This window comes from Eubalaena glacialis, chromosome 9 (genome assembly GCF_028564815.1).
Source record: "Eubalaena glacialis isolate mEubGla1 chromosome 9, mEubGla1.1.hap2.+ XY, whole genome shotgun sequence".
Taxonomy (NCBI): domain Eukaryota; kingdom Metazoa; phylum Chordata; class Mammalia; order Artiodactyla; family Balaenidae; genus Eubalaena; species Eubalaena glacialis.
This window is the reverse complement of record NC_083724.1, coordinates 8,664,942-8,691,493: the sequence shown is the minus strand read 5'-3', so window position 1 is coordinate 8,691,493 and position 26,552 is coordinate 8,664,942. Positions and strand designations below refer to the sequence as shown.

The 26,552-nt window shown below is 54.0% G+C and overlaps 1 protein-coding gene across 1 annotated transcript in view; it reads right to left on the bottom strand.

The window, feature by feature from the left end:
• Positions 1-12,009, bottom strand: part of EEIG1 (estrogen-induced osteoclastogenesis regulator 1) — a 37,035-nt gene extending 25,026 nt beyond the window's left edge. Inside the window, exon 1 of the mRNA XM_061199865.1 lies at positions 11,421-12,009. Within this exon, the coding sequence (XP_061055848.1) occupies positions 11,421-11,566 (146 nt within the window). The 5' untranslated portion in view covers positions 11,567-12,009. The remainder of the gene's footprint in view (positions 1-11,420) is intronic.
• Between the last annotated feature and the right edge of the window lie 14,543 nt (positions 12,010-26,552).

Below are 26,552 nucleotides of genomic sequence, written 5' to 3'. Positions count from 1 at the left end.
CCCCAAGCCTGGGAGGTAGCTACCATCATCCCCACGTCACAGGCAGGGAAACTGAGACTCAGAGCAGAGAAGCCACCGACCCCAGGTCTGGCTGGGAGAGGGCCGTGATCTGATCTGAACCCATAGCTGTCTGACCTCAGAATCTTAAACTGGGCCCAGGCCCTCGAAATTCAAAGCAAGGAGCTGCAGCTGGGCTATAGTAGCAATGTTCCCTCCTCCGTTCCAGAACCCACGACTGTAAAACACGGAGCTGTGGGGTTGGCTGTGCACAGGGAGTTTCCCTTCCTGAGCCCCTGAGATCCCCAGCAGGACCACTCACTCACAAGACAAAGGTACAGGAGGCAGATAGGCTGGGGACCAAGGCCAGGATCTGCCACTCACTGGACACGACCTCTCTGGGCCTCAGTCACTGCCCTACCCTGTCTCACGGGTTTGCTAAAAGGCCTAATGAGAGAACAGGGCCTGGCACATACCCAGAGGACACTCACACTGAAAGGGGGATATGGCCGCTACCATCGAAAGTAACTCTGAGACAGACGGTCCAATAGGAAGCCAGGGCCCTGATGGAGGCCCCACTTCCCCACCCCAGGACCATGGATCAGGACATTTCCCCAGACCTTGAACCTGGCTGGGACGTCCTGGGAGGTGGACGGGCAGGTAGCCCAGGCATGCTCAGGCCGCTCCTGGCTGACTCACGCCTGGGTGGTGTTTGAATCACCCAAGGAAGGGAAGAAACGGGAGGGAGGTATCCCCTTCCCCGGAGCCCAGTTCCTTGAATAGCTGGACTCAAGTGAGTCACAGGGATGTCCCTGTCCTCTGAGCCCCTACCCAACCCCATAGCCTTTCCTGAAAGCACCCTCCCCACAACGACTGCAGACAAATTACTTCCTCTTCTGGACATGGGTCTTATTAATGGTGAAAACGGAAGGAGGCTTCCATGTCCCAGAGCACAGGGGTCCTGGAGGCAGGGCCTTTGTTTCACTCACTGCTGCTTCCCATGTCCTAAGGATGGCACCTGGTACATGGGAGGTGCTCAGTAAGTCTCTGATGACTAAATTAGTGATATTCACAGCGCTGCTCCCAGTAAGGACCACCCTAGACCTTCTTCCACTGATATTTCCACCTCCAGGAAAGGGGCCTCCAGCTGTGGTCAGGTCATGTTCTCCAGCTCTCTGTAGTCACTGAGGGGTCAGAGGTCATCACCATCTCTGGATCTGCCCCCAGGTGTTCCCACTGCTCCACACGGCATTCCCCACGGCTCCTTGGACTTCTGAGGTGACCGAGGAATAATCAGGGACCACTCAGCCAGAGTCACGTCTCCTCACAAAACCAGCACAGACTAAGACCTGCTTTGCTGGCCATCTTCAGCAGCTCTCTGAGATTCCAACCACAAGACAAAGGGCTTGGGGTCAGGTGGGACCAGGAGGCCCGGACTCACCAATCTCCACCTCCTCCCCAGACAGCTGATTCTCCTGCAGACTCATGGACTGACCTTGGGCTAATCGCTGCCCCTGTCATTCACTTAGTCCACACACATTAACTGAGCACTTACTACGAGCCAGGCCTGAGTGGGACACTGGGAAACAAACCTGGGCCTTGGTCTTGTCTGCATCCAAAAGGGGCATGGCCATTCTCACCCAGGTCCATGTGATTCCTCTTTAGCCGACAGAAAACCCTTAGGAGGTGCTGGAGCCCTGGGTCAGGCCTTCTCTCGCATTCAGGGAGAGTACCCAGTCAAAGGCCCATCCCCATAGACAGCGGTCAGGGCCAGAGCAGCAGGAGTGGCTGATGCCTCCCCTCCCCCATCGTGCTCAGCACTGCTTGGAGAGCTGATGTGTCTAATGGTCTCCCCTGGCTCATGGGCCCAAGGTCAGGGGCCATGGCTGTCTCGGCCAATGCTGGACCCAATGCCCAGTGCAGGGCCAGGGCAGCAGCCTGGCTCTAATCACAAATGTTTGCTGAATGGGTGAAACACAGGAAGAGAGAAGAGAAACAATTAAGGGGAGGGCAGGAGGAAGGTGAACCTTTCCTTCCTGCTCCCACCCCTGGATCCTCTCCAATGATTGCCCTGCATTAATACCAACCACTGCCAGCCTTTCCTGAGCACTTACTCTGTGCCGGGGGCTATGCTGGGCACCTAACGGGGGCGTTGGGGCAGGGGAGTGGTAACCCACTTAATCCAAGCACCAAGAAGGAGCTTATCACCCCATTTCACAGAAGAGGAAAGTGAGGCTCAGAGAGATCTGGTGGTCTGGCAGCCTTGGGAGCCCACCCTCCTTCTGAACCGCCAAGCCCCACACCCAGCAGCCCCTGCCAGGGTTTGCAAGAGGCAGAAGGAAAATCCCCAGCCAGAGAAGACTGCTGGCAACTGCTGAGTTAAGGCTCATAAGTGATGCTAATTGGGTAGGGATGGTTCAGGCTGCCCTGCCAGAAAGACCCTGGAAAGACCTGAGGACCTCCTCCAGGGTCTCAGGTGCCCAGCACGATCAAAGGTGTGGGTGTCTCAAGGCCTTTCTCACACAGACACGTGCACACGTCAGTGCACAGCTGGCTGGCTCTCAGAGCAGTCCTGTGTAACCAGCCTCCTAGAAGCAGGACTTTACAGGTCCCAGAAGTCCCCTCCAGACATGACCGCCACCCCAATAAAGACAACATCATCCTGACTCGTATCAGGATGGGTTTTTTTTAATCAGAATGCTTTTGAACTTTATATAAACGGCACCGCACAGCATGCTCTTGTGTCTGGCTTCCTTCCCTCGAGGTTGTTTGCGACACTGTCCTTGTTGTGAGTAGCACCGGCTGCTGCGTAGCAGGCTCGAGTTTTGTTTTTAATCATTCCATGATGACAGAGGTGGGAAACCGCTCCTCTCAGCTGACAGCCACCTCCCCTCCTACAATGTGGAGTCCCAAGTGGTCAACCCCATGGCTGCCCTTGGGGGTTCTAAAATACAACTCTGACTCTGATTCACACCCCTTTGTGGGCCCCTGGTCAGAGAAGTCCAAGCCCCTCCCCGTGGCCTCCCCCGACTCCGAGCCCCCAGGCCACTAGTTCTTCCCTGCTCAGCACTCTTGCCCTTGCCTCCCTCTGCCCTGTGCTGCTCTTCTCTCCCCTCCACCCCAACCTACTCACCCACTGTCCCTGGGACGGAGCCCAGCATCCATTCCTGGGCGGGGCACTGCGGGGCAGGGCACTGCGGGGCGTGGCTGGAACCCCGGGAAGCTGCACGGGGGCCCCACACACAGAAGGTGCTCAGGAACTTGTCCCTGAGGGACTGGGGGTTGGGGAGCCGCAGGTGTGCTGCCTCTGTGTGTCTGCAGAGAGTCCAGCACTCGCTCAGAGGAAGTGGTGGGTAGTAAGGGTGCCTTGCGTGCAAAAAGGGCGCAGACTTCTGCCTTCCCCAGCGCCCTCCCCAGCACGTTTAGTCTGGTTTCAGCTGCCGGGTGCCAGGCCCTGTGCGAGCAGGTCGCCCTGATCTAGGGAGCCCTCCCGCCCCAACATGGGCACCCGCACCCCATTTGATGGAGGAGCAAGCCCAGGCTGAGAGGACAAGGCTGTTGGCCATGGTCACAGAGCCAGTGAGTAGCTGCCGAGGTGCCTCCCGGGGCAGGCACCAGCCTCCGCCTCCTCCCCATCCCCCTAGGAGCATCCCCACTCCACACACAGGGGCCACCCGACACAACCCATCGGTGCGGCCAGCTGCCTCTCAATCGGCCAGCTGCCTCTCAATCGCAGCCTCTGAGCCCAAGGCAGTGCCCAGCTGCATGGTATGCAGGCGAGGGCTGCTCCTGACACGCGCTGATACCTCCCGCACCAGGGTGGGGAGGGGCTGGGCCCAAGCAGCTGGCGGTGACTGGCACTTGGTCCAGCACCATCAGCGCCCACACTGGTTCAGGGCCAAGGGAGAAAAGTTCCAGCCCTGCGCCAGCGCCAACCCTCGGCAGGAAGCCCCAGGAGTAAGATGCAACAGAGGCCACTCCTGCCCACGGTCTGGGGCAGGAGCTAAGACACATGGCCCACAGGGGGGTACAAGGCCAAAAGAGGCCAGGAAAGACCTCCCAGAGGAGGTGGCTCTCGGGCTGAGCAGGAGTTCAGCCAGGTGAAGAAGCGGGGGAAGGGAGCTTGAGGACAAGGCAACTGCAGAAGCAAACAACTAGAAAAGTCAGGTGTGGTAAAAGTCAGGGAGCACCAGGGGCCTGCCACGCACCGAGGGCCCCTGGCTTTCTCCCCTGCTCCCCCGTCCCCCAGCAGAGTCTGCCCTCTGCCTCACGTGGGGGGCGGTCTTCTGCTTGCCAGAGTGGGTCCCAGAACTGGCTGTGCAGAGGGCCCCTTCCCGCAGGCAGAAGCCCCCTACACCCTAGTCCCGCCCCACCCCGGGAGCACTCCAGCTCTCACTGGCTCGGAGCCAAGCACCCCAAGACAGGGCAGGTTCAAGCCAACAGAGGCAAGAAAGTGCACAGGCCCCACTGGGGACCCTGAGCTCCAGCGTGAGGCCCAGCTCCTTAGACACTAGGTGTGCTCCTCACCTGCTTCCCACCCCTCCGGAAGTAGCCTCTCCCCATGGCACCCCTAGAATCATGAGACAGAGACAGCACCCCAGTCAGTCCTGGCCCACAGGGAAGTTCCAGCTGCCACAGAAGGGCAACTGAGGTGCGCCATCCAGCCCACCACCTTGACTCAGCCAGGGGTGGAAGGATGGGCGGCAGCGCATCCAGTGCCCCGACCACGTGCCAGGAGCCGAGCTGGACGTTTGACAGGCATTATCTCACTTGGTCCTCCCAAGAACACTGCGAGGCAGACACCAGCAGCCCCTGAGGCTTAGAGACTGAGTCCCTTGCCCAAGGTCAAACAGGCGACAAGAGGCAGAGGACGGGAATGTCCTCCCCAGGCCTGTGCAGGGCAAGCCATCAGCCTGACCAAACAGGCGGCACGTCCTCCATCGGGGCTCCTTCCTCCCAACTGCGGGCTGGCCACTCCCAGTTGATATCTGGGCAGATGGGGGGGTGGGTGGTTCCAGGCCTGCATTTGAGAGCCATTCCAAGCCCAGGCCACCAAAAGAAGCTCACAGCAGAGACCGAGGGTTTGCAACGACAGTCCTAAGCAGACACCAAGGCCAGGCACAGGCTGGGCAGCTTCAGGCCTCACCAAGGCCACCAACGGCACAGTGTCACCTCGTGGAGAGCCAGAAGGCCCAAGGGTGATAGACCTCAGGTCACAGAGCACATCTGAGGCCCTGGGGGCAGGTCTGGTAGCCCCAGAACCCAAAGCACTCGCCAGGCCAAGTGGATAATGAAGAGAGACAGCCCTCGCCCTCGCCCCAAATTAGTTCCAGGTCTCGTTCTAAGCAAATCTGATGTCTCTCCCCTGCTCAAACCTTTCCGTGGCTGTCTGATGAGATGAGGATAAATCTATATTGGTTGCCATGGGTGCTATGCTGCTCCTCCCAGCAGCGGGCAAGTGACCGCAGGGTCACCACACAGCAGTCACCAGACTCCACATACTGAGTCCCCAGGCTCGCGAGGCCCGTGAGCAGACATGCTAGCAGCTATCACGAGGTCCAGGCAGGGCTTCGCGAATCCAAGTCAGGACTTCCAGGTACTGAACAAGCAGAGTTCAAAGGCACTTGGGGCCCTCCGACACACGGTGTGGTTGCTACTAAGAACCCCTGGCCAGAGTAGCTCCCAGAACAGAGATCAAAGTGAGGAACAGGCCTTGGGGAACAGCCCTGGCTCCACAGGGCCAGATCACCTCGGGTCAGGGCTCTGCCACTGCCAGGCTGGCAGGCAGGTGGCAGGGGCTGCCAGGGTGGCACCTGCCAATGGTGTGGCCAGCTGGCGGCAAAGGCTGGGCTCAAGGAGCAGACATCAAGGCCACGCACAGGCTGACCCCGAGGGAGCCCGCAGCTGGCCTGGTGCCACAGCCTGGCTGCCACGGGTGGTCTCTGCAGCCTGCCAGCAAGACATCTCTCCACAAGCACCCGCCTCCTCAGGCCCCAGCTTGTGCACGGCAGGCCTTCCACAGGGGCCCCGGGGACCAGGCTGGCCCGAGTAAATGAGGGAGGCAGACCACCATCAGGGATCCAAGGGCATGCAGGGGGTCAGGAGGAGCCCACAGCAGGCAGCCCACGGAGGAGGCAGCTCAAAGCCCCTTGGGCCAGATGCTGCCACGTGACACCGTTGCGCGATCTCCTGATTTAAAAGATTTTTGTTTATGCTGTCAAAAACTCTTAGAGCACTGTATAGGGCAACAAAACCCCAGCTGCATTTGGCCACTGTGCACTCTCTGAACTTCCATCTTCCAGCACCTACTAAGTGCTGGGTGTGGTGCCAGGAACTTGAGGACAAGGAAACCCACCTGCCGGCTCTACCCGTCCACCTTCTCTCCAGTGTGCCCACTCTTCTCCCTCTGCCTGCCACGGCCCAGCCAGGCCACAACTCCAACTTCCCTTACTGAGTACCGGTCAGGCACCCTGGCATCTTCTCCACCTGGCAGCCAAGAGCCAGCATCCTAATCGGCAAACCAGGCACACTGCCCCCCTGCCCCTCGGCTGGACCCCCAAAGCCAGGAACTGTCCAGCCCAGCTACCCCCATCTTCATTTACTGCAGCCAGCCCCGTGCCGCCCCTCTCCATTCCCCAACCATGCCAGCCCCTTGCCTAGATCACTGACCAAGTGCCTTCCAGCTGGGGACCTCTGCCTGACCTCTTCCCAAACTCACAGAGCTTATGCTTTCAGGATGGGGCACATCACTGTGATAGGGAGGGCTTTCCCTTCGGCCCAAAAGGCTCCCATGAAGGGTCACTTCCTCAGGGAAGCCCTTCCTCTGTGATGCCCGCAGGCACACTGCCCCCACCCCATGGGGAGCTCCATGGGAGCAAGGCTGTCTGGTCCCGGTCACCTCTGAAAGCCCAGGACCAAGAGGGTGCTCGGTAAATGTGGAAAAGGGACCTGTGCCTGCCAGCCTCCTCCCCCTCCCCCTCCTCCCCCCTCCCGACTCGGTCTCCAGAGCTCCCGATCTGTGAAGGGAAGTGGATGCCCTGCCTGCCTTAGGGTCCCACTGCACCCTTGGGCCCAAGAGACAGAACTGTGTGTCCATCTCCACATGACCCTCCCTCCACATTAAGATGTGCATGAGAGCAGGCCTCGCAGGGCAGCAGATTCAAGTTGCAGCTGCAGCCTTTTCCAAGGAGGGAGGGAGAGGGCCTCGGGGAAGCAGAGGCCCAGCCAAGCCTGTGGTGTGTGTGTGCAAAGACCTGGCCTCCCCAGGCCCGGGCACAGGGCCTCCAGCTGCAGAGCTGACCTGTCAAGGTCTTCTTCATGCCCCCCACAAATCCCAAACATCCCTCGGAGGTCTCCCGTCCTGGCCTGCTCAAGGCCAGGCCCACAGAGAGAAGTCAGTACCTGTATTGTGAGCAGGCATGCCCTCTTTCAAAAGGCTGCCCAAATAAAAACCCCACTGAAGAGATAGTTGAGAATTCAAAGTTGCCAAAAAGAAAGGACGGGTGGGAGCCTGCCCAAGTCACACAGTCTGCTTCTTAGACAGCCTGGTACCCAAGTGCAGAGCAGGAAGAGCCATCGGAGGGGCCCCTCTTCTCTTTCTGGCACAGCCTGCCCCTTCATGCAAAGAGGGATACTGCACAGGGGACAGAAGTCAGGGCCAACCAGAGCCCATCCGGCTGTGCCATTAGCTCCTCCTATGAAGTGACCCTGAACAAGTGACTTCTCTGCCCCCAGCCTCAGTTTCCCCATCCATTGGCCAAGGAGGCTCGCTCTGCCTGTCTCCTCCAGAGAGGACTTGCTGTTAGGTAAATCAACGCCTCCCTCTCGCTCCCTCCCACCACCAGCCACGTGCATGGGGCAGGCCACAGGACCAGTGCCAGCTCGGCACAGAGACCTCTCAGGATGTTTGGGATTCCTCCTGCCTGAAAGATAGATTGGCTCAAGGCTGGAAGCCTGTGCCCAGCCTGCCCTAGGGAGACCACAGCCTGGTCCACTGCTTCCCAACTCACCAGACTTGGCTGGGACGCATCCCTCCTGGGACCCCTAGGAAAGCCTCCCAGATGCCATTTGGATGTGTCTGCTGGAAGGCCTCTAGGCAGAGACGTTGGCAAATGCCCACTGTGCCCCAGTGCCAGCCCGTGCCTGGCACCAAGTCCACAGCAGTGGACTTCAGCCCCACCCCCACCTGTGGCCCCGAGGCCCCTTTTCCTCAGATCTCACAGGATCTAGCCCAGTGCCTTGAAATGATCCAAATCTGGATTTCCCTGTACCACCCAACCCACTAAAAAGAACCTCCTTCAAAGGTCTGAGGACATGACATAAGGCTGTAGCTGCTTCAAGCCCTCTGCCACCAAGGCAAGGCAGGGCCTTGGAGCCGGACCTGCCCACATTTAAATCACAGCTCTGCCACTCCCTCGCTGAGTGACACGGGTCCATCACTTTAGGTCTCTTGACCCCAATTTCCTCATCAGCTCACGGTGTGGTTCAAGGACTCAGCTGATCATGCATTCGAGGTGCTCAGCAGGTCCCTGGCATCTAATAATGCACAATCAAAGGCAGCTTAAACCCTAATGATAAAATGATTATTTTCCCAATTGCATTTCTAGCCAGGTGACCTCTCCGGATGGCCGAGAGGATGAACAGACACAGCATGTGCAAAAACACTCAGCACGGCACCTGGCACGTAGCACTGAACATGGTAGCTGTGAGGATTATGGTTCATAAGGAGGCCTCAGAAAGATGAGGCTGGGGAACAGTGCAATGTACCACCTGTTCTACCTGCTCAAATTGGGTCAGGCTGGAGCTGTGTACCCAGCTGTTGCCATGGCACCCAACACACAGGGAAACACTCTAGCTAGGAGGGTGGCTGCTGCAGGAGTGGGGCCTCGGGCCTGCTTTGCTCAGACACCACCCATGCTGCCACCACCCCCACTCCCTGGGACATGTCAGGGGTCTCCAGGGTTACGGACAGTGTGCTAATAAACTAAGCAGGTCTCGTCACCCCTGACCCTACCCCACCTCCAAAACAATAGGGCCTTGGCCCTCTGGAGAGGTGGGCTGTGAGGAGGGGCTCCCAGGCTGCAGACCAGGGTGTGTGGGATGGGAGTGGAAGGGTAGGAACCCAGGAACCCCCATCTCCTGGGCAAAAGCCAAAGCAGCTCTAAAGCAGCCTCAGGTCCCAACGTGTCTGTTCCCTCCAGCCACACATGCCCAGCAGCAAACAGGTACCCAGAGCCCACTAAGTGCCCAGTTGTGTGGGGTTCAATGTCAGCTCTTCCCTCCTCATGCCACTCAGGTTTCATCCAGGATGAGGGTTGGGAAAGCCTGTTTAGGCAGGCTCAGCCGGGTTCAGGGAATCCATGGCCCCTTGCCAAGAGGGAAGAAGGGGAGAGAGAGGTGAAATCCAGATACTGTGGGCTGAGACCTGGAATTTTCCAGACTTTCCCGGATGAGGGGGCAGGTTTAGGGCAATTGAAAGGCTGACAGGTAGGGTGACAGTGGCCCCAGGGCCTGGGAAGCCAGCTGAGACCTCAGCCTGGGGCTGAATACTAATTCTTCAGTAGGATCCAAGACCCTGCCCCCAGCCCTCAGGTCAGATGTAGGCCCTCTGCTGACTCCACCTGGTCCCCCCAAGACCTAGGAGGGGCTGGGGCCTGGGCCCCTCTACCATAGTAACAACAGCTGCTGCAACAATCTGCCTGGCCAAACATGGTATATACAGTACCCATTCCCCATCACAACTCTAGGGGTGGGTATGACTTCTCCCATTTCACAGAAGAAGAAACTAAGGCTCAAAGGCAGAACAGGCTAAAAGCACATCCTGAGTTTGAATCTGGGCTCTGCTGTATTAACGCAGAGAAATCACTCCCTCTTTGAGCCTCTGAGCCACCTCTATAAAATGGGAATAACAATACTACAGGCCTCCCCCAACCTGCACTCTGCTCCATGGCATAGTCAACAGGTTAAGTGAGAGGTGCTAGTGAAACAGGGAGCAAAGCACCAATAACTGCTGGTTCTTGGAATCAGAGAGTTTAGGTAACTTGCCCTAGGTCACCCGGCCACTCATTGGCTGACCCCAGGCCCTAGCTCTGAGCACCACAGCCCTTTCCCAGAAAGGCTGGGCTACTCTGTGGGTGGCCACGGGATCACAGGCTTCCCAGGCAACGAGGACAGCCTCCCACCCCCACAGCAAAGGGCAGCCCTCGTCTGAATTCCTCAGATAAGCAGCTCCGAGCCTGAGCGGACCCAAGTGCACAGAAAAGGCACCCCACCCTGTCCCACACTGGAGATTCCTAAATCTGGGTTAGGCTGTATGCCTCCTCTCCCTCCTCCCAGCAGAACATTCGACCACCAGATTCATCCAACAGGTCTCCAAACAGGCCAAGTTCAGTTGACAACTGCCTCCTTTGAGGTCCCTGGCAAGCCACTTACTCCGTCTTTCTGGGCCTCAGTTTCTCCATCTGTAACAGGCACCCCATCTCAGAACTGTGAGGCAGCTCCAGCTAACTGGGCCCACAAGGAGGCCTGAGGAGCAAAGGGACAGACCAAGGAAGGGAGCCAGTGGGTCACAGGCACTGGGCCAGGCCCTGCACCGCATTCTCTCTGCTGAAACTTCTTCACAACTCTGACAGAGAGACCTGTATTGGGCCCAGAAAGTGGCCGAGCTAGGACTCAAACTCCCATCTGTCACACTCCAGGACTATGTGACCCCAGATGGGCCCAGGCAGTGGGCGCAGCTTGGGAACTCAGCCGCCCTCAGCAATGAGCCGGGCAGCTGGACCTGCAGGATGGGGAAGAACACAAAAACTAAACTTGACCGAGCCTCTTTCTTTCAGAGAGGGCAGCAGCCTCCTTGACAAGGGCATTTGCAATGCAAAGCAGCCCAGCTCCAGCCAGAAGAGGGCAGTGACTCAGAGGGGGCTGGGCAGGCCAAAATCCAGCCACCACCCTCCAGCCAGACCAGGAGTGCCTGGGGCTGGACCTTCCCAGGAGCCAGGGAGTGCCAGGGAACCTGTGGCTGGCCCGGGCTCTAAATCATATGACAGCCCGAGCGGCCAGCTGGGTGCAAGATGCCCTGGAACACTCCTCCCCTTCTCAGCCCTTCGAGGCCAAACCCCGCTGGGCTCTTCATACAAGTCGGCAGAATGGGCCTACTGTGGGCTGTGTGTGCAAGGCCCCACAAGGGGGCTGAAACAACAGACTCTCAGGTATCTGGCTGGTCACCTGCAGATGGGTGCCCAGCACCCTGCCAGCTTCCTCAGGCCCAAACCTCCCAGATCACTCAGTCCTGCCTTGTGCAAACCTGCCCCAGACACACATAATCTCCAGGACTCTCTGGCCAAGAGGCACTTCCACACTCTCCAAGTGGCTAGATCTGGCTCATTATCCCCCTTCCCTGCAGGCAGGCCTGCCCCAGCTCCTACCTTGACGACAAGCTGACAAAATCCCCGCCATCCAGCAGCCGGACCTTGCAGAAGAGGACCCCGTTCACGAAGGGGACCGCAGTCAGCTCCTCCAGGGTGAAAGTGGTTTGGAATTTGAATTTCTTCTTCTTCATCAAAAAAGCCATGAGCGAGTTCCCTGAGTCTGAAGCCCCGAAGGCCAAAAAAAGGGGGGGAGCCAGAAATCCCCAGGATTCCTTTCCCTACACCACACCCCCTCCTCAAAACACCAGGGCCGGATCCCGCCCAGATGGTGGCTGAGGCGGCAGAGCGGATGGGGATTTGAGTCCGAAGGGCCCTGGTCTGAACTACCAGTCCAGTTCGCAGGCCGGTTGGCTTCACCCTCGGGGAGCTGGGGCTTGGAGGGGTTCGGAGTGGCCGGGGGCTTCACCGGCATGTAAACACTGGGGCATGGCCCAGGAGTCAAGGGAAGGGGTGGCGGGCGGCGCGCGAGCGGCCGCGCTGGCGGACAGCATCCCGAGCCGCGGTCCCTAGGGAGCTCACGCCGCGCGACTGGGCGCAGCGGGCGGACCGGTGAGACTGAGGGCGATGGGCGGCCCGGTGAGGCCGAGGGCGGCCCCGCCCCCGCCCCGCTGGCGGCCGGGGGTAGGCGCCCACGCCGCGCCCACGCTCCCGCTCCTGGGTGCCAGGCAGCCGCGCAGGTAAGTCCGGGGAGGCTGAGGGCACCCCCAGGGGGCGGCCGGGAGCTCTGGGGGCCTCTCCGGGAGGCGCGTCGGGGACGCTCCGGGCCGGGAACGTCCAGCCACTGCCCCCTCCCGGCGGGCACCGGGCCGGGCTCCAGGCAGCAGGGGAGCCGCCTCCTCCTCGGTCTTGGGTCCCGCTCCGCGGGGCCCGGCGGAGCTGAGGCGCCCTTCCGGCCTGCCGGTGGCGCCCACCTCACCCGCCTCAGCCGCCGCACCCGCCGCCTCTGGCCAGCACCCCCGCGAGCAGCACCGCCGCCGCCTGCAATACCGACGCCACCGCCCGCCAGACGCTGCGCGGCCCAGCTCGGAGAATGCCGAGGCCCAGCGCGGCCGCCCGCGGAGCCGCCGCCGCTGAGCGCGGGAGGGGCGGGGCGCCGGGGGCTCAGCCCGCCCACGATTGGGCGGCCCAGCGGGGCGGGCGCGGAGCTCGATTGGCGGACGGCGGCGTGGGGCGGGACTCGCGGGAGGCCGAGGCAGCTCGAGGCGTTCGGATTGGTGCGTCGCCCATCTGGGCCCGCCGCCTCGGTCGGGGAGGAGCGGAGGGAAAAGGCTAGGGGCCCTGGGGAGGCAGTGGGAGGTCGCGGGGCGGAAAGCCGGGGCTGGCAGGCCGGCAAGGCGGAGGGCGCGAGCAAAAGAAAAGGAGAAACAATGACGAGAAGAAACAATATGAGCACTATGGCTGAAGTGGCCCTCCAGTGTCCTCCCAGATTTGAGTTCGTTGACGACTAGATCAGGCCCGGAAGGTAGCGAGTCCCATTTTTCAGAAAACACACCCAAGAGAGGTGGCCGGAACTAGACCATGCAGGTGTTTGGCTTCGAATCTCTATTTCTCAGCACTGAGGAGGGAAGTGCCTGTAAAGGCTTCGCCAAGGCTTGAGTTAAAGCAGTTCATCACACAACCTGTGATAGAACCAGCTTCTCCCTTTCCGAGCTTCTATCAAAGCCTTTTGTTGTTGATTAGCTTCTTACCTAGTTATGGCTGGTCTCCCTGACTGCATTAACTGCCCTGGACACAGAGACCAATTCAGGAGCTTTTTACTTCCCAGGCCTTCAACATATTGCAGTTCATTGATTCAGTCCCCAAATGTTTAGGTGCCCCTGAGCCAGGCTCGGATTTAGGAGTGAGACTGGTGGGCCTGCCATCTCCAACCTCGCCAAGCTCAAGATCAGGTGGAGAAGCAGACAGGGACACAGGCAGAGACAAATCTGGTGGATGAGGACTGTAATGGGGGACTTAACAGGGAGCTCAATGGAGGCAGGGCTGGAGGGGAGGGGGACTCAGAGAGAATGCCTCATAAAGTTATCCAAGCCACTGGCAGGATGCATACCCTGAGTCAGGCAGGGTCCAGGCAGAGGGAGCCTCAAGAGGCCTGACGGCCAGAGAGTGCAATGCCCACAGAAAGCTGTGAGTACCTCCATGCTCCTGCACTGTGGCTCTTTGAGAGATGCAGGAGGCGAGAGGTATGGCTGGAAGGCCTGTAATGGCTGGATCTTGCAGAGTCTTGTAGATCAGAGGAAGGAGGGGAGCTACGCACACGTTTTGAGCGGGAGAGTGACCCAGACAGATTTGCTTTTTGTTAGAAGAAGCTTGCTCTGACTACAGGCAGTGTGGAAGAGAGAAGATGGGAAACAGGGGTGAGGGGCCTGTTGTGGTGATCCAGGCCAGAGATGATGACAGGGGAACCACAGCACTGCAGGAAAACTGGAGTCCGAGGGGCATTTGAGAGACAGAATCAAGTGCACCTGGGGATGAGTTAGGTTGGGACATGTATCTGAGGACTCAGATTTCTGATTCCTTCCTGATTCCCAGCCATAAAATGGGTGGCAACCTGTACTTCTCTCCAGTTTGTCCCATAATTTGAAAAACACAGTTAGCCAGATAGGAGAAGAATGATAATAGCAGCTCCCAGTACTTTTATGTATCCCCATGTACAGCCAGGGAAGTTGAGGCCTGGAGAGTTTAAATTACTTGACTAGGGTCCTGACCCTGGAGCACAGGCACTAGAGTGCTAAGCTGTGCTGCTCACACTGGGGTAGGGGCGGTGGTTCTCACTAATCCTGGCTGGACCTGCTCCACAGGGGAAAGGACTGTGGCTATCTGACCCCAGAAGGGGATTTCAGAGGAGGGAGCCAGCCAAGGATGTCCCAAGGCCCGGCTGACTTCTCAGCTGTGACCGTGAGTAACCCCAGGCCTCTCCAACAGGAAGCAGGGTGGGCCTGGCTGCCAGACTTAGCTCGGGTGGGGTATTTATCTCTCTGAGCCTCTGGGCTGGGAACCCAGGAAGTTTCCCTTCCCTCATTTCCCAGGTGGGTCCTGGTTAAGGGAGAGAGCTAGGTGCCAGGACAGGATGCCGCATTTGGGGCGAGACAAGCCTGAGTTAGGATCCTGGTTCTGCTGCATATTGGTAGTATGGCCTTGGTTCGAAACACCAAGGCTCAGGGACTCCAAACCGAGAGGGCGTTCAGTATGGCCTGGCTAGGATCGCTTGCCCTGGAGCCAACAGAACTGGCTCCGAAATCTGGCTGACACAACACCGACCACCTGTGTCGCACACACTTTGGGTATAGTTTTGCATGCATAGGAAGGAATCTTGAAGGAGACACCCTAAACTCTCCCATCTCTGAGCCACAATTTCTTCATCTATAAATTAGGAATAAGAATATCAACCTTTGGGACTTCCCTGGTGGTCCAGGGGTAAAGAATCCACCTTCCAATGCAGGGGGCAGGGGTTCGATCCCTGGTCAGGAAACTAAGATCCCACATGCCGTGGGGCAACTAAGCCCGTGTGCCGCAAACTACAGGGCCCATGCACTCTGGACCCCGCCTGCCACAACTAGAGAGAGAATAAAAACCCGCACACCACAACTAGAGAGAAGTCCACGCCACAACTAAGAGAGAAGCCCGCGCCGCAACGAAGACCCCGCGTGCCACAACAAAGACCCGATGCAGCCAAAAAAATAAAGAAAATAGGGCTTCCCTGGTGGCACAGTGGTTGAGAATCTGCCTGCCAATGCAGGGGACACGGGTTCGAGCCCTGGTCTGGGAAGATCCCACATGCCGCGGAGCAAGTAGGCCCGTGAGCCACAACTACTGAGCCTGCGCGTCTGGAGCCTGTGCTCCGCAACAAGAGAGGCCGTGATAGTGAGAGGCCCGCGCACCGCGATGAAGAGTGGGCCCCGCTTGCCACAACTAGAGCAAGCCCTCGCACAGAAACGAAGACCCAACACAGCCAAAAATAAATTAATTATTTAATTAAAAATTTAAAAAAGAAAGAAAATAAAGAAAGAAAATAAATAAATATTTTTTAAAAAAAAGAATATCAACCTTTCCAGAAGAGGCTGTGCCTGCAAAAGGCTCAGGCCTGGAGGGACATGGGGATCTGAGCGAGTTAGTCAGCAGGGAGCTCCAGGCTGGCACTTCCTTACCTCTCCAGCCCCCTAAATTCCCAAGCATAGCCTGTCCTTCCTCCCTGAGGCCCTGACCGGACATATGAGGTAAACCAGTACCTAACAAGATAATTCAGACAAGTAAGTGGTCTGGAAAAGGAATCCCAGGAGAATTTGAGAGAGGATGATCGGATTGGGAGTCCTGATTTAGATGATCAAGGAAGGCCTCTGCAAGGCGTTATCTCAGCCCAGACCTACATAAGAAGGGGGCCCCAAGCACAGGAAGCTCTGGGAGCAGAGGCAGGAGCTGGCATGTTTCCAGGACTCTGTGTGCCTGGAGGGGAGTGTGTGGAGGGAGGAGAGAGAGGCGTGGAGTCAGGCGGGAGCCGGCTCACGTGGGCCCTCTGGGCCTGGGAGGAGTTTAGATTTTAGTCTAAGCCCAAAAGGACACCATGGGAGGATGTAAGCAGGTTGGTGACAAGGTCCAAAATACTTTTATGAAAGTTCTTTCCAGTTTGAAAGTTGTTTCCGGTTCTTTCCCTTCTTTGGAGAACGGATCGATCGTCAGCAGGCGAGAACAGAGGCAGGCAGACAGTTGAGGAGGCTATTACAGCCATTCCAACGGGAAACTGGTGGCTCAGACCACGGTGGAGCCAGAACAGTGGGAAGAGAGAGGGAACACCTGTTGAGAAGTGACAATAGTTACCCACTAGAACTTTTTGAATATTCCCAGGATTTTGAATTTGACTGAATGGCACCAGGTTCTCCTAGTCGGGAGGTAAGTGAGCAGAAGCATTGGAATAGGAGTGAGGCAGGAGTAGAGGGGAATGGAGGAACCGCGTGGGACATCAGCCTGTAGAACAGAATCACAGCTGGAGATAGTGGGGGTACCCTTAGAGAATCCTTACCTTTATCTGGCCCTAGACAAACTCTTGTCATGCTATCTTCTTCTCTCTCGTTACAGCATGAGCTTCACAGGATCAGACACCTCACCCATGGTGTCCCCACATCCAGTTCATGGCCTGTCACATGATAGACAGTCAATAAATGGTTGTCCAAGGGATGGATGCATAGATGGATGCATATATATCATGCATATGCATATATCCATACATATGTATGGATGTATATATGAATGGATAGATGTGTGGATGGATGGATGGGTGGATGGATGGATGACCGTAGATTTAACCTTGTCACCTCCTATTTTAAAAGTCCTTGGTGTTGCCAATAACTATCAAAATTCAATATGCACAAGTCCATTTAAAGTAAGTTACCCAATAGCAATACTCACTCACACATGCGTACAAAGTTACATGTGCAAGATGGCCCTGCACCATTATATATTATACGAAAATATTGGCAGCATCCTGATGTCTGACAGTAGGAAGAGGGGGTCTTTGAGGGGAAGGACTGTGTTTTGTGCCTTGCTCCATCCTCAGCACCTGGGACAATACCCAGTACCCAATAGGGTTAAATAAATACATATTTGTGGAATGAAGGGAAGCATCATCAGTGAGATGCTGTCCAGCTGTTGAGAAGGATGCTGGAGATGTGTGTGGCAAGGCGGGAGATGTCCACCCTATCGTGGCAAAGCAAGCACAGACAGTATATAAAGGATGGGCTTATTTTTGTCAAGAAAAATAGATCTATTTATGTGTGCATAGAAGAGAATCTTGAAGGATACACTAAATTGTTACCAGAGGCTTTCAACTAAGGAGAGGATTTGGGGGGAAATGTTTATTATTTTAATGAATATTCTGGGATATTGTTTGGTTTTTGTAATATGATAGATTTATTTTATGATTTAATAATATATAATTATAAGGATATTATTAACAAAAGGCCTTCCATGCTTGTCCAACACCCTCTGGATAAAGTAAAAGTTTCTTTTCTTTTTTCTTACTTTTTTTTTTATTTTTAGGTTAGAAGTGGATTTCTTTAGAGGGGTACACATTCCATAGACAGAATGCGGTCCATCTCAAAAGGTGAGAACGGCCTTGGGAGAAACACACTTCACAGAGTGTGGGCCATCTCAGAAGGCGAGAGCAAGTCAAAGGTTCTTAGAGAAAAAAAAAAAAAAAGGTTCTTAGTCAGGCATTCAGTCCCCTCTGGAATCAACTGCTCAGCCTGTCCCTGCCTGCCCTGCTCAGACCCCTGCAGCCCTGCTCAAAGGTCCTGGCCTTGTCCTCTTGCCCACCTGGTGACACCTACTAAGTGTCAGGCTTCAGCTCAAGCATCCTCTCCCACCCCATTCCCCCACATCAGGCACAATGCTCACTCCCTGCTCTGTGCCCCCAAGTTACCAACCATCTGTGTGCGGAGAAATGAGGGCTCGGCCTTCTGTTTTCTGTCACAATAACTGGTGTGTACTTGGCATTCATTGGAAGGGAGGTGGGAGGGCGGGAGGAAAAAAGGGAAGAAAGGAAGAGAAAATGAAAGGAAGAAAGAAAGGGGAAATCGAGGTTGGGATGGAAAATGCCACTTGCCCAAATCACCCTGAGGGCAGGCAGCTACCCAGCTGGCCTGCTCTCTCAGTCACCTGACAGCCAGCACAGAGTGCCACGTCAAGCCGTTTTCCCAGCGCTGCTTGCCACAGGCGGTCAGTGCTGATTCAATGGTGACTCGGCTCCAATTATTTGCAGAACTGGAATGGCAGCTGAGCCACCCCAGCAGCTGACCAAGGGCGTATCGATTTGTGCTAGGCTCCTTGCTAATATCTGAGCCAGTCACACATGAAGATAAAGGCTCCAAAGAACTCACCCACGGTGATCTGTCCTGCTTAAACCTCCCACGGCCAAGTCCACAAGTCTCCCCATTGATCAGCCAACTCTGCCCTTTCCAACCCAAGACTGACCATCACTCGCGGAGAGTAGTCATGGTTCAGAACATGAGATCTGGAGTCAGGCAGCCCGGGTTCCAGCCCAAGGATTACTGAGTCAAAGGGTATTTACATATTTACTGTTGAGAGATGCTGCCAAACTGCCTTCCAAAAAGTTGGACCCATTTATACTCCCACCAGCAGTATAAGACAGTGCCCGTTCCCATACTTTCTCCATCTTTACCAATCTGTTTCAAAACAAAACACCCTCTACTACCATGCTTGCATTTCTTTTTTTTTTTTTTTTAACCTCTTCTCCACTGTCAGTTATTTCTTTTTTTTTTTTTTTTAATTAATTTATTTATTTATTTATGGCTGTGTTGGGTCTTCGTTTCTGTGCGAGGGCTTTATCTAGCTGTGGCAAGCGGGGGCCACTCTTCATCGCGGTGTGCGGGCCTCTCACTGTCGCGGCCTCTCTTGTTGCGGAGCACAGGCTCCAGACGTGCAGGCTCAGTAATTGTGGCTCACGGGCCCAGTTGCTCCGCGGCATGTGGGATCTTCCCAGACCAGGGCTCGAAACCATGTCCCCTGCATTGGCAGGCAGATTCTCAACCACTGCGCCACCAGGGAAGCCCATGCTTGCATTTCTTGCACTAGCATCTTTTCATCTTTTTTTGGCAATTTGAATTTCTGTATATTGCCTGGCCATATCCTTTGTCCATTTTTAAATATTTGAGTTGTCATCTTTTTGTTATTTATTTGTAGTAGCTTATTACATATTTGGATATCAACCTCTGTTATAAATGTTAAAGTATTACTTCCACTTAATCAGTGGTCACTGGACTTTGTTTATGGTGTCTGTTTGCCTCACAGCAGCTCTTACCAAACCCCAGCTAAGAGATAGGAATCCACCTACTTCAGTGGAGAGAGCACTGGATTGGGAGTCAGGAACCCGGGTTTTGAGTTCTACCTCTGTCATTGATTCACTGTGTGACTTTGAACCAGTCCCTGACCTCTCTTTCACTATCTGCTAAATAAGAGCACTGATTTGAGTGGTCTCTGTAGAACTGTCCACCTCCATGGTCTAGACAAGCACTATTAAGAGAACTTTCTGCAATGATGGAAATGTTCCATCTCTGCACTGTTCAATATGGTAACCACTAGCCACATGTGGCTATTGAGCACTTAAAAATGTGACTAGTGTGACTGAGAAACTGAATTTTAAACTCCATTGAATTTAAATTAAAAACTTAGTTAGCCACAGGTGGCTAATGACTACCGTATTACACAGTGCAAGTCTGGATGGTCTAGATCCCCCACCTCTGAGTATGCTGTAATACAGTTTAATTAAGGCAGCAATGGAGAGTCCCTGTGTGACTTGGGGAAGGTCATTCAACCTCTCTGAGTCTCAGTTTTCCCATCTGTCCAGTGGGGCCAGAGCAGTCCCTATCTCCTGGGGTTGTTGGCCAGATTTGATTAGTGAGTGTGTGAAGGCCAAGGCCCAATGCCTGACCCGACACTGTGTAAAAGCAGGCCAGATTCCCAGGTTGAAACATGAGAGTGTGTTTACACCATTTTCATTGTGTCCAGAGACCCATGGGTGGCTTTCCCCAGAGCTGCCCGTTTTCCCCTACAGCTTCAAGGCCAGACTTATTTTCTTAAACCAGGGCTTCGGCTCCAGCATGCCTTTAGCCCAGGATTCCAGATCGCTGATGGGACAAAGTCCAAACTTCAGTCTGTGTTCCCACCTCTGAGCGCTGGCCCTACCCTTGCAGTATTGTCATTAATACAACCTGAAGGTCAGCCCAGCCACCTCACCACCCTCCCCCTCTGTCTGTTGTCTACCCCAGCCTTCCAAGGTCTGCCAAGCACTTCATTCATTCATTTTTCATTCACAGATGTTTATCACGCCATCTGCTCTGGGACTGGGGCTGTAGTGGCAGGCATGTAGATGTGGCCCAAGTGATGAGAGCTGTGATACACCTGAGGTCAGGAGGCGCTCAGGGAGAAGTGAGGACACAGAAGAGGCCTGGCCTGGTGTGTGTGGTCAGGGCAGACTTTCCTGAGGAAGTAGCATGTAAGCCTGAGCCTGAGCAATGGGTAGAAGTCAGCCAGGAGAGAGGGGAGTTGGTGGAGAGGAAAGACTAAGCTGAGAGAATGTAGGAGCCCAGGATCTGTGAGAGGCGAGGGCAGGCCTAGAAAGGTAGGCAGGCCCCATCCTACAGGAGGGCCTTGCAGGCCATGTTAATGAGGTTGTGCTTTATGCTAAAGGTAAAGGGGAGCCATGGAAGGTTTTAGAGAGAGGATGATGTGATTATTCCAGGCCAGCTCCCTACATGGCCTGTAAGATTCAGGAATTTTGGGACTCCCCTGGCAGCCTAGTGGTTAGGACTTGGTGCTCTCACTGCCAGGGGCCTGGGTTCAATCCCTGGTTGGGGAATTAAGATCCCACAAGCAGTGTGGCCAAAAAAAAAGGGAATTTAGCCTCTTTAACTTTCCCTTCTCTGCCTGCCACCTGTATCTCAAGATACATCATGAACACACAGTTCTCGGGGCCTTCCTTTTGTTTAAAGCAACCTGGGTTCAAATCCCGGCCCTAAAAAAACGAAAAGAAAAAAAAAAAAAAATCCCAGCCCTATCGCTTCAAGCAAGTTATTAACCTCTTTCAGTGTCCTCACCCATAAAATGGAGATAATGACACCTTTGCACAGTTATACAAGTTATGAGGGGAAAGTGTATGGCACAGAGCCACTCTGGAAATAGAGTCCAGTTGAATTCCTTCTGTGCAAAGTCAAATGAAAGCCATGGAGGGGGCCTCTGAGGGTTTCCTGAAAGGGCAGGCAGAAGTCCCATTTCTGGGAAGTGTCACTGTGGCCCTGTTGGCCTCGACCAGGGTAGAGGGAGGGATTTGGCCTGAGGCCTTTCTCAGGCAGCCTGACCGTGTGCTAGGCGACCTCAAAGGGGACCTCCAGAGCTAGACTTGGTCTTCTGAACCTTTTCAGACCCCCAACCAGCAGACCAGGAGTCGGCAGGTGGACCCTGAACTTACATAACTGGTCAGGAGTCCGACACCTTTCACCCAGTGATCAGGGCTGTGTTTACTGGGAAGAGGTGTTCCCAGGTCACCTCCCTACCTCTTAGGCATACACACAGCCCTTTAGCCCTTGCTGAGCTCTGCTTATTTTATGATTTCTTAGTCACAGTGCCTGGTGTTACTGTCAGCAACAGCTATTTTTTTAAAATTGAAGTATAGTTGATTTACAATGTTGTGTTAATTTCTGTTGTACAGCAAAGGGATTCAGTCATATATATATATATATATATATATATATATATATATACATTCTTTTTCCATATATTCTTTTCCATTGTGGTTTCTCATAGGATATTGAATATAGTTCCCTGTGCTATACAGTGGGACCTTGTTGTTTATCCATTCTACATATAATAACAGCTATTATTTTTAAATGTGAAAATCATCAGTGGTGCCATTTAGTGGTGAGGCGCTGGGGGACCAGTGGGGGACAGGGGCTGCGGCAGGGACCAGGGTATGAGTCCCAGACTCCTTCACTCATTAGCTGCATGAGCTGGAGCCAGTCGCTTGGAGACACTGAGCCTCAATTTTCACAGCTGTAAAATGGGTTTAGTGACCATACTTACCTCATGAAATTCTTTTGAGGATTCTACAAGGTAGTAATGTACATAAAGGGTGTTGTAAATTACCTGGCACAGGGGAAGCACTCCTCAAATGTTAGCTATTAACATCACACCGTGTCTTGTAACCTGTCCCTTCCACTCAACTCATTATGAAACTCTTTCCAGTGACAGTGAGGAATTCAACACTTGGGATTTTCTAACGCATCCCAAACTCCCGACTGGGAACTGGGAATCCTGAATTTTACTCTCCTGCTTGGCTTTAGGGCCCCACCCTCCCAGACCTTAGTCCCCACTGCCCACTTGTAGAACAGCAGGGGAGTGGGGTGGAGATTGATGCTTGCTAAGGGCCCTGTTCTCTGATTTTGCATTTCAGATCTACAGACCCCAGACCCTGCCCCTCACCCTTTCCTTCCTTCCTTCCTTCAACAAATACCTCCCAGGGTTCAAATTCCAACTCTGCCACTACTTGGCTGTGTAACCTTGGACAAGTTATGTAACCTCTTTATGCCTCTGTTTCCTGATCTCTAAAATGGAAATATAGTACCTATTTCCCAGGGATGTTATGAGTAATGATTTTTGTAAAGTGCTTAAATAGTGCCTGTTCGACTAGATCAAAAACTGAGTGCCCATTCTGTGCCACGCACTGATGTGAGCACTGGGGGTACAAGTGTGAACAATTGGGTAAGAGTGGTGATCTCAGTGAGGTTCTGTTGGTGGGGAGGGTTGAAATCAGCACAGCGATACAGTGATGCGGCCCCAAGGCAGGGCAGTGTTGACCATTCTCCTGCAAGGGGGTTGGCTTTCAAGGAGGCCCTGATGCTCTGATGCTGTCACTTCTCTTTGTCTAAGCAACAGCTTCTGTGTATTGACCTCGCCCTGGGAGCCCATGCCCCAGGCTAAGCCCTGTGCTAAGTTCTCCTCAAAAGCCAACAGCCTGCAGGGGGTTCCATCACTGCTATAGACCAAATGTTTGTTTCCACCCCCCCCAAAGTCATATGTTGAAACTCTAACCCCCAGCGTGATTGTATTTGACAGTGGGGCCTTTTGGAGGTGTTTGGGTCATGAGGTGGAGTCCCCATGAATAGGATTAGTGCCCTTATAAAAGAGACCCCAGAGAGCTCCCCTGCCCCTTCTGCTATGTGAGGACACAGCAAGAAGACAGGCTCTCACCAGTCACCGAATCTGCCAGTACCTTGATCCTGGACTTCCCTGACTTCAGAACTGTGAGAAGTAAATTTCTGTTGTTTGTAAACCACCCAGTCTGTGGTGTTTTTGTTATAGCAGCCAGAACAGACTAAGACAATCGTTATCCCCATTTCACAGAAGAGTTCATGTCCATTCCCCCTCCCAGGCCAAGCACATAACAGGGGGCCGGTGAGTGAGTGGAAGAAAGAAGGAAGGAACAAATGAACACAGAACACTACTGACACTAATCCTTCCACAGGGTAAGCATCACACTGGGGCTCAGGAGCCCTTTTGCTCCTGGAGGGCAGGGAGCTCCATTGTACATGCTTGTGGCCACCATACAAGGCTCAGCGGAAACATCCTCTAGACTGTGCTGTTGCCACTGTCCCGTCCTCCCCCAATCATCACAGCTGACACTTCCCTGAACCTTAGTATGTGCTCCAGGCACTGATCTAAGGTTTTTAGCAGATGAACTCTTTCAATCCTCACAACAGTCCCATGAGGTATGTCCCATTTCACAGATGAATAAACTGAGGCACAGACAGGTGATGTCATGCCCAAGGTCATACGGGTAATCGATGATGGAGCTGACTTCAAATCCAGGCAGTCTGGATCCTGGGCCTGAGCTCTTCACCACTGTGCTATCCAGACTTTCTCTTTCTCTTTTTAGTCACTGCTCTGCTGATCTCAAATGTAGCACACGCTCTGAAGCAGATTGAAACTAGAAATCAGTGGCAGGAGGAAAATTGGAAAATTCACAAATATGTGGAAATTAAATGGCAGACTCTTAAGCACTCAATGGGTCAAAGAAGAAATCTCAAGGGAAATGAGAAAATATCTTGAGAACAAATGAAAACAAAAACACAACATACCGAAACTTATGGGATACAACGAAAGCAGTAATAAGAGGGAAGATTACAGTGGTCAATGCTTACATTAAAAAAGAAAGATCTCAGGGAGTTCCCTGGCGGCCCAGTGGTTAAGATTCAGTGCTTTCACTGCAGGGGCCCAGGTTCGATCCCTGGTCGGGAACTAGGATCCCATAAGCCGCACAGCATGGCCAAAAAAAAAAAAAGATCTCAAAGCAAAAGTAACACATGCTCATCTTTGAAAAATTCAAGCAGCACAAAATAGATAACTAGTGGGAAGCAGCCGCATAGCACGGGGAGATCAGCTCGATGCTTTGTGAACACCTAGAGGGGTGGGATAGGGAGGGTGGGAGGGAGACGCAAGAGGGAGGAGATATGGGGATATATGTATATGTATAGCTGATTCACTTTGTTATAAAGCAGAAACTAACACATCATTGTAAAGCAATTATACTCCAATAAAGATGTTAAAAAAAAATTCAAGCAGCACAATTTCATGCTCTAGAAAGTGAAAGTTTAAAAAGTGACAGTCCCCTGTGATGCCTCCTCCCAAAGATGACCTCCATTAAGATGCTTCAGGTAGCTTTTTTAAACCTTGTAATACTGGCATCTTAAAAAAAAAAAAAAAAGAAAAGAAAGAAAAATGGAATAATACAATACACATTGTTTTGTCACTTTTAGGTTGTTTTGTTTTGTTTTACTTGAAAGTGACTCTTAGAGGTTTCCCCTTGCTGGAACATTCTCTTTGGGGACTGCAGTTGTCCATGGTGAGGACATCCACACTAGATTTAGCCAGTTCCATCAGCATATGTTTGCAGTGCTTGCAGTTTTTAACTACTTCAAGCCACTGCAGTGCGCACCCTTGTAAATGTCCCCTGTGTGCTGATGGAGGATCCCAGGAGGGGTAATTTCCAGATGTGAAATCTCTGGGCCAACAGTCAAGAGCATTTTAAACATTCCCTCCAAGAAGGCAAAACCAGCTTTGCCTGAAGAGCAGGAGATGGTGAGTTCCCTGCCCTCACATAATTGCTGCCACCTCTGCCCAGCTGGTTAGTATGAGCCCAAGCCATTGTCTTGCCCTGTTGAGTGGTGCCTGACCCTCAAGAGTGACCCAGCCTCCCGTGTTGACAGCCCCTCTGTTGTCGTTGGGGTCCAGAAATTGACCATTCTTGTCGAGAATGTCATCAGATGCTGAGGCTGAAGCACTTCTCGAAAACCCCAGCGTTTGCTCTTGAACTCATTTAGAAAAGCCAGCAGTGACCACAATAAGCCCTTGGAAAGATGCCAGGGCTGCTCCATAGACCACTGGGGCCCCACTCTGGAGGTGACCAGTGGCCAGACTGGCCTCTGATTAGCATCTCTACGCTTGGGTAGCCGGATCGGCTGAATACCCTTCCAGAATCCAGCAAGTAGCTTTTTCCCTGAATCATCATGACTCCCGCAAACTGGGCACTAAAGTGATTAGCGTCCTTCCGGGCCACTTGGTAGCAAACAGCGATTGAATACATCCACGGGTTTGTCCTGCTGCCACCTCGGACAGCTGCGGGCATTTGATGGTGACTGCCAGTGGGGAGGTGAGGCAGGGTCACAGAGAGGCAGGGCCAGTCACCTGGAGGCCAGGGCAGGGTCCTTATCATGCCTTCTCACCTTTGCCTGGGGTGACCCTCAGCAAAGTACTTACCTAATCTCGGGCATGCTGTACATGTGGTTCCCTCTCACCTGGACCTCTTCCTACCATAGACTCTGCCCTCTCCGCTTTGCCTCCCTCACTCCTTGTCACTCTGTAGACCTCAGCATCAGCATCAGTTCTGCAGGGAAGCCCTCCCTGACCCATCCAAGCAAGGATGGTCCATTTCTAGATTCTCTTAGAGTACCAAGCTTGCAGCTCTTAAAACAACAGCGACAGCTTCTGATGTGGGTCATTGCTATTTGCATCATTTTCCCCAGGCCCACAAGGAAGATGTCTGTATCCCAGTGCCTGGAACAGTGTCAGACACATGCCAGCGCCTGAAGGGGCAGTGGTTACGAGCATGACGTCAAAGCCAGGCTGCCCATGTTTGAATCCCACCTCTGTGAAACAGGACAATTTACTGAATCTCTTTGTACCTAGTTTTCCCATCTGTAAAATGGGGGTAATAGGGGACTTCCCTGGCGGTCCAGTGGTTAAGACTCTGCGCTTCCACTGCAGGGGGCACGGGTTCAATCCCTGGTTGGGGAACTAAGATCCCAGATGCCGCATGGCGCAGCCAAATAAATAAATAAATAAATAAAATGGGGGTAATAGTACCTACCTCTTGGAGTTGTTAGGAGGGCTGCATGAGAGGATGTAATATATGAGGTGCTTAGAATGAGTGCCTGGCCTGCTGAAGGTGCTGGATCAGTGCGAATGTTAGCATTAAACGCTAGTAGTTAGACAAGGGGCTCTGAGCGTCTGTGTGTAGCAGGCACTGGTGGCTTCCTACTCGGGGTCCTCCTGAGTGGAAACTGCTTA